The 16914-nt window shown below is 40.1% G+C and overlaps 2 protein-coding genes across 19 annotated transcripts in view; one reads left to right on the plus strand and one right to left on the minus strand.

Moving 5' to 3' along the window:
* Positions 1–1232: 1232 nt before the first annotated feature.
* scel (sciellin) lies at positions 1233–15860 on the minus strand. 6 transcript variants are annotated; one of them, XM_030758069.1, is made up of 26 exons: positions 15842–15860; positions 8627–8658; positions 7563–7632; positions 7276–7338; positions 7088–7147; positions 6950–6982; positions 6802–6840; positions 6671–6706; positions 6534–6578; positions 6374–6445; positions 6224–6292; positions 5498–5572; positions 5339–5398; positions 5180–5236; positions 4264–4317; positions 4084–4125; positions 3914–3982; positions 3766–3819; positions 3615–3650; positions 3422–3484; positions 3256–3309; positions 3095–3157; positions 2939–3013; positions 2346–2454; positions 1687–1789; positions 1233–1555 (listed from the first exon to the last, which is right to left on the minus strand). In XM_030758069.1, exons 2-26 carry the CDS (start codon positions 8643–8645, stop codon positions 1539–1541), a joined length of 1437 nt encoding a protein of 478 aa, XP_030613929.1. In that variant the 5' UTR covers positions 8646–8658; positions 15842–15860; the 3' UTR covers positions 1233–1538. The 6 variants fall into 6 exon arrangements, with proteins under 6 accessions (XP_030613929.1, XP_030613932.1, XP_030613931.1 ...); XM_030758072.1 differs by lacking the exon at positions 15842–15860 and adding an exon at positions 9674–9763 and having other exon boundaries at positions 6802–6837; XM_030758071.1 differs by lacking the exon at positions 15842–15860 and adding an exon at positions 9674–9763 and having other exon boundaries at positions 3766–3816.
* The window catches only part of mycbp2 (MYC binding protein 2), a 62737-nt gene continuing 60054 nt past the window's right edge, over positions 14232–16914 (plus strand). For all 13 annotated transcript variants that reach the window (XM_030758054.1, XM_030758055.1, XM_030758058.1 and 10 more), the window contains exon 1: positions 14232–14937. In XM_030758054.1, the coding sequence (XP_030613914.1) occupies positions 14666–14937 (272 nt within the window). In that variant the 5' untranslated portion in view covers positions 14232–14665. The remainder of the gene's footprint in view (positions 14938–16914) is intronic.

Below are 16914 nucleotides of genomic sequence, written 5' to 3' on the forward strand. Positions count from 1 at the left end.
ACCTCCCCACAAATCCACTGCATCCACCCTCCACGGGGTAAACTTTACAACCAGCCTCTTGACATTCTTCTGCCAGCTCAGTGTACTTGAGGTACATCTAGTCATGTACTGGCACTGCTGCCATGCCCTGTTCCCAGAGGATGGTAAACTCAATGAAGAGGGCCCTCTTCTCTACCACAGACCACATGACAATGTCTGGGTGGAGCGCAGTTGTTAAGATCTTTCTTGGGAAGATCAACTGCTTTCTGAGGTCTGTCAACATCTGCCACTCCTTTCCAGGAGAGGATGTAATTTCTTTCCCCTGAGGGAGGACAGAGCATGCTTCCAGACCTAACAAAGTCTATCAGTACAAGCTTTGTGGATGCTGTGTATAGTTTGCTGCCACCCTGCATCTCTCAAGGACCTCAGCTAGCTTGGCGAGAGCTTGATCATGGCGCCACCTTAAATGACCTTGGGTTAGCGCCACATTGCACCCCAGCAGAATGTGCTGGAGGCTTGCCTTGATGTTACCTCATCTCAGAACCACTGGGTGAGATTCCTCGGGCATGGGAGGGTGTCATAGGTCGCCCTTATCAGGAAGCTGATCTTCGATTGTAGTGTCTTCCAGATGTTTGCCCAGGTGACACACCTGTTGATGGTCACGCCCCATCACAGGCTCCCTGGTTGGACTGGGCTATTGCCTCGATGTAGAAACGCTCCTGATCCAATCTTGTGACCTGCTCCACCATCATGGTCCTCTGCTGTCGCTTGGTGGCTTTGGACCAGAACTGCTGCGAGGTTCCCCAACCTAGGCCGACACGACCAGACTGGACTAACCCCCTCACTTCACGATGTTGCAGATTGGAGATAGTGTGCTTTACTTTGGCTTGCGCCCTCCACTTGTGTCCTGTACAGATGGGGACTTGTGCACTTTTTACGAGCAGGTCTGCAGAGTGCCTTCTCTTGTTTGTACCCTGTGCCGATGGGTTTGAGGGGGAGCAGCAGTGTGTTTTTGGCCAAGCAGGCTTGTGTCCGAAAAGCAACAGGCAGACCCAACCACTTACAGATGAAACCATTGGCTAAGCTGTCCATCTTGCTAATTGTTGATATGGGGATTTCACAGACTTTTAGAGGCCACATCATCATCATCATCAATATGTATATAATTAAAGAAGAAAATAACCACAGAAGTCTTACAAGAAGTAGAACTTTTTTTTTTTTTTTTTTTTAGATAAAGATACTTTATGGCTTTTATTGCACAAAGAAAAAGCCCCCGGCCCTCAATATCTCAAGGTTTCATATTAGAAAGAAGAGTTTCCCTAAAAGATGCAAGCCAAAGACAATAAAAGCTGATATGTTGTATAGAGGTAGATACAGAAACACCAATATCACGGCAATACAGCTACTATATGTTTTATAATATACTGCATTTATGTTATTAAAATAACATTTCACAAAACACCCAGATAAAGATTTGTCAGCTCATTATAATGCAAGTCCACGAGTTCCCATGACACCCAAAGCTGATATTCAATAATCCATTTAGTGTTTTTGGAGGATCAGCGTCGCCATTTTTCTGTGGGGGGGAGGATAGTACAATTTGAATTAAACCAAATAAACTAATACACACAGTGCAAGCATTTATTTACAGGAGTTTTTACATTCAGGACAATGAAGAAATGCAAATATATGTATACTTTTACTTACCTTTGGTGACCTCAAAGCAGTTCTCACAGTGCACCATGCGTTTGTAAATCCACAAGCTGTCCCCAGCTTTCAGATTACCCAGAGTAATGTTACACACCTCACACTGCCAAAACACAAATGCTCACATGAGGAAAAAGTACCCTGAGACACACTAATAAATACTCACACACGATATTACTTGCAATTAACTATCAACAGATGCTACAGCCTTTTTCACAGAAGATATTTTTAGTCATGGTGAGAAAAGTTCAGGTGGAAATGTGTGTGTGTGTGTGTTTTTTTTTTAAAGAAAATATGAAAAACTGATTTCCATTCAACTGCTGCAAGCTTGGCTTTAGACCAGGACTTGTAACAAAGCTTCCTAACACTATCCCCACACATGACAAAACATTCCAGCAGTCAGTGTTTTCACATCATACAATAGTGTTAAAATCTTCATGCTCTTTCTCTTGATATATACATTTTCACAGATTTCTAGGAGGTCTTGAAGAAGATTAGTGAATCATGAGTCACTGCTAAGTTGAAAACAATACTTAGCAAAGAAAGCATTGTGACATTGATAGTTTTGCTTTGGTAAAGTATTAAAACATGTGTTCTTCAACCACTGCTTGTTGTTGACCAATGTAAGGAAAGGCACATCTTAAAATGAATATGCTCACTTTAAAGCAGGAAGCATGGCATTTAATCTTTATGTCATCCAGGACCATCTTGGCATCGACGGTGAAGGGCTTACGACAGGTTGTGCACAGGTCTTTCTCCAGCACTGTCCTGTGTGGGACAAGAATTTATCGCGTGTTTACATCACAGTAAAAGAACAGTGGCTCTCTATGTGTCTTCTTGACTTTGGAAATTGTTATTTAAAAATATCTCAGCCAATGATCCTTGCTCCCTTATCCTGAAGACTTTGGCAATCACACCACATTTCCACTAGTGCTACAGCTGATGGATTGCCTTGAAACCTACAGGTAGTTTGGTTTTTGACCAAACTCATGGTCTCTAAGTGTACTTTGTGCTTTAGGTTAATAAGCAAATATTAACATGCTGACATGCTGCATTATGGTGGTTAACATGATACCTGCTTCACATCAGCATGTTAGCGCACTATCATGCAGATATTTGCGCTTTGCTCAAAGAAACACTGTGCACAAGTACAGCTTCACAGTGCTTCCAGATGACCTTCAGTCTGCACATTTTTTTTTTTTCAAACAGCTGTTTCCAGCGTCTATGGAGACTAGTGTTGCCCATTTCCTACCTTTCAGGAGATGCATACACGCTCTTTACAGATGACGATGAGTAGGCTGGGTCTGACAGAATGTCATCTGACCTGCTGTGAGAGTTAGCAACAGAGTGTTGTTTTACTAACTTATATAATGTCCTTGGCATAGTTTTTCAAAAGATCATCCAATACCTCCTGCTCCTGTATGTTGAAGAAGTGTAGACAGAGGGACTCGTGATGCTGGTGTACTCATAACTTTAAAAAGACAAAAATGGAACAGAGATCACATGTGAGATTCAGAACCTTTTTAGTGCATACTGTTTATAATGTCTCTGCTTTGCTTTGCTTCTTACCTGGAGTCTGGTCTGGAGTAAGTGTAGGTGTTACGATCACTGCTGTAGTTGTCACTGAGTGTGAAAAACACAGAACAAATCAGCAATAATAGAAAGACTATAGCCACACTGCACACTAGCTCTAAAACAAAAGGGTGAGAGATGGTGACAATAGTCAAAAGGTTACCTGGTAGTTACAGTGTAGGACGTGGTGCGGGTGGAGGGTGTATCTTTTGAGTATGAGCTGTAGCTGTGCATAAAAGAGGCAAAGGAATTAGTGTGATATGGCAGAGCAACAGAACTTTGTTTTAGTTCAGGTGGATGTAGTTAATATTATGTTCTTAGCGCTGGATCAATTGAAGGTGCATTTGCTAGTTTACCTGGAGAGGTTGCGGGTCATAGTGGGGCTTTCTTTTCTGAATCACAGAAAGATAAATGTCAGAATATACAGTGTAGATTTATAAACAAACAAACAAACAAAAAAACAAACAATACATTGCACATATTTGGTCATTGGTTTCCTCCACTTACCCTCTGCTGCTCTCCACAATGATAGTCTCACTCTTTGTGATGCTTGATGTACTGCTAAGAAAATGACAAAATGTCATGTTTCATGCACCATAATGGTGAAATAGCTGGTTGTTTTCCTGATGGGTAAATATTCACTGAGGCGTCTCACCTGATTGGGGAATACGAGTCAGATCTGACGGAACTAGGCAGCAGGATGTCATACAGCTTATCCTCAGCTCTGCAGTGACAACATTATGAATATAGTGATTAAACTCTTCTTATATTTCAACAGTGTTTCCATTTGTACAACAGCAGAGGTTTATACAAGGTTTATCTTACGTAGAGGAAGTGTTTTCGGTGGTTGTAGTTCTAAAAACATCACTGAAAAAGAAAAATAAGACCAAAAGTTTTATTTGGCTGTCGGGTATTAATAGAATGCCTTTATTGTCATTACACAGGATGTACAATGAGATTGTAATGTCAGTGCTACTCTGCTTACAGTGTCCCGCAATAACTTACTCAGTAGAGCTGCTTCTCAATGTCACAGTCTCAGTAGTGGACACAGTTGATTTGCTGCAATGAAGACAATATAAGCACAATATATTAGCACTACAACAGAAATAGTTTAGATACAATGTTGCTTATTTGTTGCTCAGTAGTTACTATGTCGAGCTTTGATAGCTGAATGATAAAACTTTGCTGAACAGCTGTCACATGTACAAATTTCAGGATAACTGCACAAACAATTTACTGAAACGTTTTATTTACTCAGTGCTTTCCAACCTTTGTGATAGTAAAACACAGAAAAATGTTCATCTGCGGCATTTTGCAGACAAAGTTTAATGAAAACACGGAGTCATGACATCAGCAAACTCAGTCACATCTGTTGTTCAGGAATATTTAGAGTAACATTTACCATCATTTAGTGCGGGGCTAAAGAGCCAACACTGAAGCAAAAACCCTGATTGTGTGTTATTGTTTATGATTTTTCTTTTTAAAGAAGAGTATCATGTCAGAGCCTCGTTCTTATAGAAAACTAGCACCGGAAGGATCGTTTTCCTTTAAAATGTCTGTGTTGTGTTGATTGACAGGCCTGTCTCTGTGGGTGTATAGTACAGCACAGAAACACACTGAACAAGGCGCTAATCATTGCAAGGCCACATTATTCACTCACGCTGTTCCTTCAGATGCGTTGCGTATAATCGAATTTTTAAAAGTTAAATACACAAGTATGTGGCACTAATGTGCTGCACTGTGACGGCTCACAGTTTTATACAAAAGTACAGTTCATGGCACATTGCAGTAACAGATAACATGAATAAATAATAAATTCATTATATTTTATTATTATATTAAAACAATTACTTTGATCATAATAACTTGAATGTGTAATCTTAACAATACGCAGCCTTCCCTGAATTAGGATGGTACTCACTTTGTATCATAGCTGCTTTTCAGTACCACAGTCTCAGTTGTTGAGCTCGTTTTTTCGCTGCAAAAACAAAAACACATCTTGTTGAGTATATAATTACTGATAGCCTGGTGCCATGATCAATATAATTCAAGTTCTGGGCTTCATGAGTGAAAATGTCACCTGTCTGTGGGTGAGAGAGAATCCTTGATAGATAATGGGTTATAAGGTTTGTCCTCCTGACTGCACAGAAATATGAAATATAAAAAGAGTTTAAATTGCAAGTGACGTACTGTATGGATTTGTATTCTGCACTAACTGAATAATCGGATTGTGGCTCACTCTTGAGTGCTGGTAATAGTCTTCTCTATCACTTTGGTTGTTGTTTTGGTGGGTGAGTAGGTCGGGTATTGTTGCCTGTTTGGAAAGATGGGGAAAAGTCAGCCTCCCAGAATCTAAGTTAACTTTACATGGAAAAACTCAATATTTTAGAATTGTAGTATGTTGTGCTCATATGTTGTGTCTTTTTGTAAACTGTACACACATATCTGCAATTTTCATTAGGCTTTTAAAATACTGGGTTAGTTGCTAAAGCAAAGAGCATTGTTAACTATCATATCTGTGAGCTCAACCTTACTGGCTTATGACATTTAAGCAACATTATGTAAACATTGAATATTAACTCAGAGTGTTATCTTTAAAACTTTTAGAATTGCAAACATACAGTCATGAAAGAAAGAAAGAAAGTTTTCACATCACTTTATGGCGTTCTAAGAAAAACGAAGTACACTCTTTCTGTTTTCATCAATTTTAAGAGGGTGAGTAGCAGCCAGGTGCTGATAATCAAATACACCTGATTAGTTGATCATCAGCAAGTGTGAGCGCCTCTGTAAAAGCAGACGTTTTGGCAGTTTGCTGCCAAACCTACATCTCAGACTCTGCAGGCCTAAGATAGCATGTTAAATGTTAAAGTTCGTGGTAGTACAATTAGAAAAAGACTGTTTAAGTAAGGCCTGCTTATAATCGATTTAATTCAAGTATTGCTATTAATAACTATAGTATTTTTACCCTTTGGTGGAAGACTTGACCCGCTCGGAGAATGTCTCAGAACTGACTGGAGTTTTAGACACAGGAGATCTATGAAAGCGAATAAATAAAACATCAATAAAATGACACAGATTAAATGTATACTAATGTAACATTTTGCAGAGTTGCTACCTGACACTTTCGGTGGTGGTGATGATGGTCTCGGTGGTTGTTCCGTCCTTGGTGACTGCAGTGGTTTTGGTGCTGAAGGAAGAGAGATGCAAAACTCATTTACCAAAGGTGTCATTGTAACGCGTTTCCTCATTGGTGTGTTCATGCATTCCTTGTGTACCTTGTCTTTGGATACTCTGTCACAGTAGTCTTGGTTGTGGTGGTGCTGCAGTGACATGTGAAATACAAAATTACACATTAAAATGATTGCATCTGTTGATTTTTGCATTATGTGTAATAGACTGGAGCTTTACGTACAGTGTGGGAGAATCCGGGTTCACAGATGAATATGTACTGCAACAAAGATGCAAATGATTCAAGTGATTCCCCAATCCAAAAATTCCACAAAGACTGGATATTGTGCTGTCAGTTGTTTTATGAAAATTTACCTTTTAGTGTAGGAGGTCTTAGTGGGAGGGAGAGTGCTGCTAAGAGAAGAGAACCATTATTAATCCTCACGTCTTCATTTGCACAAATTAATGATAATATAATTATAATAAAATTATGGATATTATTTAAAAAAAAAACTGTACTAACTAGGTCTCCAGGTCCCTCTGGCTTCCAGTGAACCTTCAGTGACAGAAATTACACATTATTGTTCTTGTCGTGATTTGTTTCTATGATCTTTATTTAAATATATCACACTAATATGCCACAGCGTCACAGAAATGGTACCTCTTGCTGAGCTCGTGCACTGATGTAGTTTTGGTGGGGGTTGGTTCTACAGGCTCTGAACTATGAGAAACACATAAAAATTAATATGCAAAACAATTCTTTTGTTACCTTAAACACCATCATCACACACATTATTAGTCTTCCTTGTCTCGTCTGCAATTCAGGGTGAATTTAAATGTTTGTTTTACCTCTCTAAAATGTCATTGGATTTGCGTCGGCTGAGAACAGCTTTGCCAAAGTTTGGATCGTCGCTGTAAAGATGCAAGCAAACAAAATAAAAATGAATTCACTGATACAAACAGAGGTGACTCAACACTCTGACAGAAGAAATGTGAGAAGGCCTTTTTTAAGGTTGCAAGAAAGCTGAGCTTTGACCAGAAAGTCACACCCTATCAACTCTGCTGTTCCCAAACTGCATGGGTGAGTAATCCCAACAGAGCACCTGTGGTTTGCCCTTTATGTTTGTAGCACTTACTCGACAGGTTCATCCTCATTATTTGGTTTTCTGATCCAGCTGTTGTCTTTTAGATGCGACGTCTTGGCTGCTGGTACAAGACAGAGAAAACCTGATTGTCTATCATTCATATACTTAAGTAACACATTTTGTTGTAAGCATGTAAACGTTTCTATAGAGTTAACAGACTATAACAGAGCCTATTAGATAAATACTAATTAGCACCTGGCTCTGCTCCTGGAATGAAATGCTGAAGGTGTTTTAACATTATTATTCTAATTATGCTTCTGGAACTCAGAGTTTTGCGAGTTCATGATTCCTTTTTGTTTTGAGTATGATTCATGATTAGGGTTCTTTATACTTTTCCTGATGTTATGTTGATTCTACCTCTGCTGTGTCCTCTGTATGTGTTTAGTCTGTTCTTTGAGTTTTGGATTTCTAGTTGTTATCTTCTGGCTTTTTCACCTTGGCTTCCTTCCTTCCACTTTTATAGTTGCCACCTTAAACATTTTAGTTCTCAGTTTTTGAGTTTGCGTCGTTCAGTTTGCTGTAGTATTTTTATTTCCAGTTTTTCTGTGTTTATCTTTAGTCTTGGAGAAAGGTTTTATCTTTGTTAATCTTCCCCTGTTTAGCTGTGTTTTACTTCCTGTTTTATTGTGGTTCTTGGGTATAGTTTATCTCTCCCTGCCTCATTATCTCAGTTGTCATTATCTGTTGTTACCCAGCTGTTTCTGCTCCCTTCTTTACCCCTCAGTTTATTCCTGTGTATAAATAGCCTTGTCTTCTGCATGAACCTCACCATGTTGTGCTGCATTCTCTATCTACACATGCTGCCTAGATTTCTCTTGATTATTAGTCTTGATTGGTACTGTCTTATTACAAGCAATCAGTTAACCTATCTGAATGAGTGCAATAATGAAGGGAAACAATTTCAAACATATATATTAAGTATATCATGAGCATAATTAATATACATCACAGTCATGTCATATCTGGCACCTTTCAGTCTTACATCTGATATTTTAAAAATTTGCATTGCTTTGAATTTGATTCATACATTTTATCATTTGATGTTTCTCACTTACTAGTTCTGAATGCGCTCATTTTTTAACCGCACCTGTAAGTAAAAAAAAAACAAGAGAATGATCACACAATAGAAAAACCCCAGCTCATTAGCCACAAGGTGGCACTGTAGGCTGAAACCTTTCATGTGCCATTGGTACTGCCTGTGCTCATACTCAAGTGAACATATGAACTTAGCTGTAAAGCTCAGGAATCACTGTTTTGTATCACCTGTATATTTATGTCATGAGCACATATACACACTTCATGGACAGACTGGTTTTGTTAACCTGCAGTGTTGGATTTAGCATCATCTCTGCAGTAAATCAAAGGGTTTTTTTTTTTTAACCCCAGACTTAAAAAAAGGAGCCCTGAACTGGTTTATCTTGATTTGTACCCACATATGTGACACACCTTCTCCAAACACACACCTTTGTCAGCAAAACACAGTGGTGGACTGGTAACAGGCCACAGGCTATTGATGATAAAGATTGTGGCCTTTCAACACACATCATAAACCTCGAAGCAGATTTACAGCTTTGATAGAAGTTACAACTGTAAATCCAGTATTGGTCTATTCATCAGTTGGATGAGTGCTATTTGTCATTGGTGCGTATTACTGGGTTTTTATACAATTAAGACTTATACAGTAAAACATACTGGTTTGGAAATCAGTTTCTCGAAGATGATTTACAATTTTTCAGATAATATATAGCACAACAGATCAGATCCGTTGTCCAGTCAGCAGTTTGTCATTCTTTACACTGAAAATACATTAAAGGCAGAAAATCTGTGTACTGTCTCCTCTTTGTATCTGTAAGGTGTGCATCATTTCCTCAAAATAAGTAGAGTCTGACACTCTCACTGATATCATTACATAACCTTCAAACACAGCGTGTTCTTTGGTTTATTTTCCTTTACACCTCAGTGCAAAACATCTTGTTTAAAAAAAAAACTCATCACATGCATCATTTAAATTTATCATACATGTTTTAACACCTCGGAAGTATCATTACACAGAAATATTCATCTAAATTGATGAAGGATTTGCACAGAGACTGGGTACATACCTCTGGCAGAAGCCTTCTTGACTCAATGAAAACTTTCACTCCAGCTCAGGTCTCAACACCAGTCTATCACACTACACTCTACAATCACACCCTTGTCATTCCTTCTGCTTTAAACCTTAAGGGAGTGGAGATTCAAGGCCACCCACAGGTGTGGTTTTACGGAAGAATCAAAGAATATTTTTCTCTCTCTCTCTCTCTCACTGTGCATGTTTCTACATTCGTCATCGCTGTTTCCTAATTGCTTGTTTTTCTGCTTAAAGGTTGGAAAAAAAATGGAATTGGGTGGAGTGCTGAAAGACCTGCAGCTCAACTTGAGTAATGATGAAGCAAATCAGCGATGTGTGTGTGGGATTCTCTCTGTCCTAATCACACTACAGGCTTGAAGTAGCATAAATATATTTTTTATCACTAGATAGCAATCACGTTCATTTCATACTCACTGTGATATAACTAGAAAATAGAAATATAAAACACAGCAGTCACTTCATTAGGTACACTTCTATCCAAATCAATGCAATGTGACAGCTATGCCATAAATTCCACTTTTCAGAAATCCTCTGCATTTGTGTAAGTATGGGCAGATTCAAGCCCGACCCTCTGCTATAGCCTTTTGGCATATAGATTGCCTAGTCAAGGTGGTGAGCTTAATCAGTGCCCTGTATTTTAATATTTAATGCAGATTTATGAAGGAGTTGCCAAGGTGAATTCAACATGCGATGCTGGTACCTCTTAAAGCAAGGATGTCAAACTTGTTTTACATCACGGGCCATTTTGATCTTTGATCTTAAGTGGGCTGGGTCAGTGAAATCCCCCTTTCTGTTAATGTAAAGCAGTTTAACTACACATGTAATCCCTGGGATATCTTAATATAAGAAAAAGATGTGCAATTTCAACAGTACATCTCGGTTCTCTGTGGTGCTGTAGTAAATGAAAGACATTGTTGGGTTTAAATTGTAAGGAATAAATGTGCAAAGTTACATGAAAAGCTCTGGTAGCTCACTGCCCAGACTGTCCTGTTATTATAACACAGAAAGATTTTGTTAATCCAAAGAAAAATTTCTCTTTCTTTCTTTTTTCCCCTCTTTACTGTAGGCCTGTTATAAAGAAATGAAATTTCCCAGAAATTTCTATAGTAGATGGTGAAAAAGCACTATCATCTGTCATTTAACTGTTTATCTATTCATTACTTTGGGGGAAGTCTGTAAAAGCTTTAAAACCCATGAAAATACAGTTAAAATTCCAAATATTATACCATCCTTCGCATTTCCTATCCTGTGGGCTGGATTGGCGCATTTGCCACGCTGACTCTGGCTCCTGAGCTTTATGTTTGACAGTCCCTGTTTTAAAGGATTACCCCTCTGACTTTAACACAGTTAGATTGGCGGTGGATATTTTGCACGTGTGGGATAATAAAAGTACGTGTTATCACCGAGGTCCAATAAAATGTCAAAACAAACTAAATCGAGTCCTTATACCTATGATGTCCGACCACAAATCAGCTTGTCTACTGATGCATGAACTTGTTTTTCTGTAGGTTTAAACATGTACACTTTGAATCAGATTTCTTCTGATATCATGTGTAGTTAAACTGATTAAGCCATGTGTACTGCCAGCCAAGCAGACATACCTGACTGCTTAATGACAGATGTGGAAGGTACGAGACTGATTCCTAAAAGAAAACACATCATCTGGAGCAGATAAGAATCTCAAGTGACAGACGGACTTGAAGCAAAACTGTCAGACTGACTGTGAGCGTGAGCGTTATTACTGGGAGCGGCGTGTCCTGTATGATCAGAGGTATGAAAGGTACATAGCATGCAGGGGTGTGACAACACGATACTGATAGATGAGCCCCTCCTAGTCACAGTGACATAGAGAAAGGAATGCAGGCTATCCAGTAATGACCTAAATGCCAGGTTAAAGCAGGCTGAAGCAAAGATTTAAAGAAAAAAGAGAATTTTTGATGAAAGTACAATACACTCAGCTATGACTGATATGTCATTAAGTAACAGCTTGAGGAGCCTCAAATTTATTTCCCTTGAGTTCAACATCCTCCTGCTCTTTGTAGAATTTCACATTCAGGTAAATGATCAGCACTGGGTGGCGCTATTGCTGTAATGATAGAAATTACATTCCAGGTTGCTTGGCTACATGAAAATACATAAATGCAAGACAAGTCGTCCAATGCAATATACGACCTTAGGATTTTACTCTTAGTGAGTCAGAAGAGCACTGATAAATATAGAAGTGCTATCAAGGTGACTGAAAGAGATAGTAGTACGTGTCAATTGTCAGTACAAAACAGAGAAATGCACTAGCAGCCAATAGAAGAAGCTACTTTCTGGTGCCCCCTTAGTCACAAAGAGTCACCACAGCACCGTGTATTAGATCTGGCAGCCAGTGTGCCAACAAAAATATTTAGCTGCCTGACAAAGCGTGCAAGTTTACCTTTAAGTTTACGTGTGTTTTGATTTTGTAATGTGCAACACTGCACTATTTATGAAGAAATTACATTGAAAAATTCATAAAATAATGCAGCGAATTACAAATTTCAATATAACCAGAGCAATTTGAACACGAGACTCTTGAGTCAACATCAGCACCTTCGTTCAACCGTAAATGAGGCAAATCAGTGTGCGAGTAACCAATTAATTTGCTCTCCAGTCATGTACTGAAACACATTAGGAGTCATTAGCAGCCATTAGAACCACAGTCCTACAGATTTTTTGATCATTAATATTCTCGGTGAATGAAAAGAAACAAAATACAAGCAAAATTACCCACGTTTGAAACAAATTGGTTGAACTTTAAACACCACATTTCATTTCCCCAGATAAATGGAGGCTGACACAGTTCTGTCCATAGTTGCTTTTGTCAAAGCTATTGAACCAAAACACATTATGTCAGGTCAATACTGATGATACTGAGACACTATAATATTAAGACATCAAGGTTCCATAAAACCTAACAGCCTATTTAGACTTTTATAGCAGCCCCAGTTCCTGTGTATGTGTGAGGAGACTGGATGTCAGCTGTGTCAGCTCTGCTCATGTCTGTATCCTATATGGGCTTCAACTCTGCCCAGACATCCCTCGCCCTCTCCTCCCTCTATTTACTGTAACTGGTCAGAGCTGAGACAACCAGGGGGTTAATAAGGGAGCAGCCTCTGGATGTGACTGCATCTTCAGCTTACACAACTCAGTACCAAATCATGCTCTTTTTTTTTTAATAACCTTCTATGTTAAGACTGTTAAAACTACTATAACATGCTTTAAGAGAGCTGCTTTTCACTTGTAATATTTCCCACGACAGCTCTAAGAGCACAATTCTTCAGGTTTTGTCATCACAGATATATGCTGGCACTCTGACACTGATCATCTCTGAACGCTTTCTGGGTTGCTATGAGAAGAGACAGTAGACCTACCTCTTTCTTGTCATTGGGCCACTGCAATGCTGTGCAGCCAATAAAGCATCACCAGGGCCCTGTACCTCTTTGTCATTCTCTCTCTCTCTCTCTCTCTCTCTCTCTCTCTCTAAATGAATAAATAAATGTAAATGCACCTTCACATGCACAAGTATTTAAAAGGATGCAGTAAGGCATTTTGAAACATGATCTGCTAAATAGTTTTTGTATCACACATGAAGGTGTAAGCAGCACTCTGCCTTCACCTGGTTCCCTGTCCACCTTTGCACTGCAGTGGTGCTTTTTTTTCCCCCCCTGTTTCTTTTCTTTGCCTTTACTGCCATTTTGATGTTACCCAGCGCAGTGTTTCTCATTCCCCTCTGCAGCTCTTCTGCTCCTCCTGCACCCTTGCATGTCAGCCCTTGTGAGACTTTAAAAAAAAATGCAAATATTACCACCACTGCAATCTGCGTAATGCACAGCTGACGCACTTCAGCATTTCCGTGCAGTTTTATCTGAGGCAGCAATGAGCAGATTTAATAATCGCAGTCACCGCTGGTGAAGAAAAACCCACAGCAGCACGATTGAGATCAATAAACGGCGATGGCTGATCGATACCTGCAGTGCTTGTGCCAGCTATGGACAAGTTCAAGAAGGCACATCAGAGGGCAAGGTTCACAGATACACACGGTTTCATTGGAGAAAAAAACAAAAAAGTGCGACCTGTATCCAATGTATATGGAGCAATACCAAATGGATGAGTGCAGCATGCAAAAATAATGCAACTCCGTTTTTAAAGGCCATGCTAATTGTGGGCAACGATCCCAAGAGCAATCCATCTCCGTGTGCCAATTTTAGATCAACCTGGGAGGGGCCTTTGCTGTACTGACTTCTACAATTTAAATGTCCACAATCCAACTGTACACAATGCTCAAAAAATAGCCTGTCTCTCATCTATGAGGCTGTCTTGAGCCTCCATGAATGTTGCGCTGACTTTCTTTCTTTCTTTCTTTTTTTTTAAAGTGAACTACGACGAACAGCGATTGTACACAGGGAGGTAATTGATCGGCTAAATCAATGATAGCATCGCCCGGTTCAGACGTATGAAAATATCCCGGCATGCTGGCGACGCAAGGCTCAGCCAGGGAGGGGAGGGATGATGGAGCTAAGATGGCAGCCCAATTGAGGGTGCTCCCTCTCCGGGGTCAAGAAATATTCAAGGAACGAACCAAAAAGCGAAACTCGACAGCGCAGTCTTTCTAAATGAATACTTTCGTTTCTGCTGTTTGACGATTTTGTTATGGCTTGAGAAGATCTTCCTCGGAGTCGAAGCACCGTGTTGGCGCTGTAGCCGGATCGCAAGACTACATTGGTTTTAGCTGCACCACCAGATTGGCTACAATTTGCGCTCATAACCGCTGAGGGACCCCGTGGATGCTCGTTGTGGTATTTTCGCAGCTCGGAACGGACAAATGATGTGACATGTGGTGGATATATTGACACGTGGATTGCGTCTGATGGATAGAGATTATCTGGCTGTGATATCTTTTGTGTGAGATACATATATATATGCATTGTTCTGCAAAACGATGATGTGTGCTGCTGCGGCAGCGGCCGCCGGTGGTGGGATACTGCCCTCCTTATCGCCGTCGATGGGGCTGGGTGTCAGGGTCATTTCTGGAGCGGGAGCCGACCTCTCCACAGTCGGTTCGGGTATGGGTTCTTGCCCGACCCCCGGAGCCCAGTCGGATTGTCGGACTCGGTACCAGCTTTTACTCTCAGGACGAGCCCTGGCGGAGAGATACAGACGGATTTATACTACCGCCATCAACGATAAAGAGCAAGGGATAAATCAAGGAAGGTGAGCGGATAAAGCGAAATTATAAATATCGCGGAGGCTGGGCTGTCATTCGTAGGGCTAACTAGGCTAACGGAGCTAACATTAACCCTTGCTCAGCGGTGCGTCAGTCAATACCAACGAGCTAACTCACGCATATTTCTTATTATATATGGTTATGGTTTTATCTATTTTTTTTTTGTCACCAAAGTGCGTGTTTAAACAACGAGGAGTGTGTCAGGAACTCCATAATTTGTTTGCGAGGTTAGCTTGCTAGGTTTTGACTTCCTTAGCTTATGGGAGCCTTCTAAGCTAACGCTACGTTTGTCCACCCTGATGCCAGGGGCTTTGCACTCCCGGTGCCAATTGTGCTTCACTTACACACTGACACATAGTAACTGAAATCCAAGTTTTTTCCCCACTTGAGGCTTGTCCACTCGAGAAAAACCTCTCCGTGGGGTGAGCTCGCATCTGAAACGAGCTAGCAGGCTAGCTGTCATGGAAGTAGTTTGTGATGTTTTGAGTAAGAGGTGCAATCCAGCTAAACGCAAACAAGCGCCCCGCTTGTGTAATGTGTTTATTTTATTTTATTAAACCTTCACTGCAGTTCACTGTCACCCAGTATTACTCGCCAGGTAATATTGGTGTGTGTGTATTTAGGCCCAACGGCGTCACTGTGAGCTAGCTGTTGGGAGCATCCGACCTTTCACCAGGTTACCTTAACTTAAACCAATTAAGAGAAGGAGGGGGAGGGGGGCATGGAGTTGACTTTGACATGCTGTGTATTAAAAATACATTTAAAAAAAAAACACCAAAAAAACATTAAATGCGGCATATTACTCCTGTCCATACACTTGTTTGGGTAAGGGTGTGTTGAGAGGTGGATGAACTCATTTGCTGTTCTGGCATAAGCGGGTAATACACTTACGTCATTCTAGTCAGTCAGGTTGTAGACTGAGTAGCTGGATCATCGCTGTATCCTCCCCTCACAAATCCAATTGCTGTTCTCAGTGTGTACAATGTTTGCTTTGAGCACGGGCCGACACACTGCTGAACGTTACTCTGTTTTGTTAAACACGTCCTGAATTAATTGCTTTAGATTTTGGGGGGTAGCCTGTATAGTTTTATAGCCCACGAGCTTCTGACACCATGCTGTTTGTTCTGAAAGTCATATGCAAGCTCAGGTGGCCTGCTCTTGAAGCAAGTTGGTGAACTTAGGTATTTGGATCAGTCTTGATTGAGACCTGTCATTATGCTCCTGTAGCTAGATTTGTATGGTATTGGAAATCAGTATTTACCTGTAGGCTTAAGTTAAAAATAAAAAAATTCAGACACTTAAAATCTGTAAGTATTTTTAAACAGCCAATCACCAGCAGAATTAACATGTATTGTTTTTTTTTCTTTTCTTTTCTAAGTAGTGTGTGCTGACTAATTTTAGTAGCAGTTCTATCTCTAGCTCATACTGCATCTTCTTGACAGCTGGTTTTGTAAGGGAGACTGACCACAAAAAGCTACTGCAAAACAGATTTCAGTGACAGCTCAAAGGCATCAAAGGGGAGTTTCTGCAGAGCCAAACTAGTACCTATTTTGGGGAGGTTTGATGAGATGCAATGGTGACTGTGAATTTCCTGATACACTTATGGGGGTTAAGCAAGGTATACTGCGCCTATAGATCTCTGCTTTGCTAGCTCTGCAGAGTGAAGGAAAATGAAAGTGACACAGCCACTTGAGACATTAGAATGGATTTAAGATTTTAACATTAGGTGCTTTGATACCTGGCATGAAATGTTCCTATATGCAGTTTAAGGACAATGTTTGCCTTTAATAATAATAATAAAAAGGTTTAAGTTTGATTTGTAAGATTTTTACTCTAGCCATGAACATCCAGGTATGCGCTCATTTCATATTTACACTTCTACTTTTGGATAATAACTCAGGCTGGGTCCTACATGGTTTTAATCCAAGAAAGAAGTCAAAAGTTTTTGCTTAAAAAGAGCAAAT

Source organism: Archocentrus centrarchus, chromosome 21 (assembly GCF_007364275.1).
Source record: "Archocentrus centrarchus isolate MPI-CPG fArcCen1 chromosome 21, fArcCen1, whole genome shotgun sequence".
NCBI lineage: Eukaryota > Metazoa > Chordata > Actinopteri > Cichliformes > Cichlidae > Archocentrus > Archocentrus centrarchus.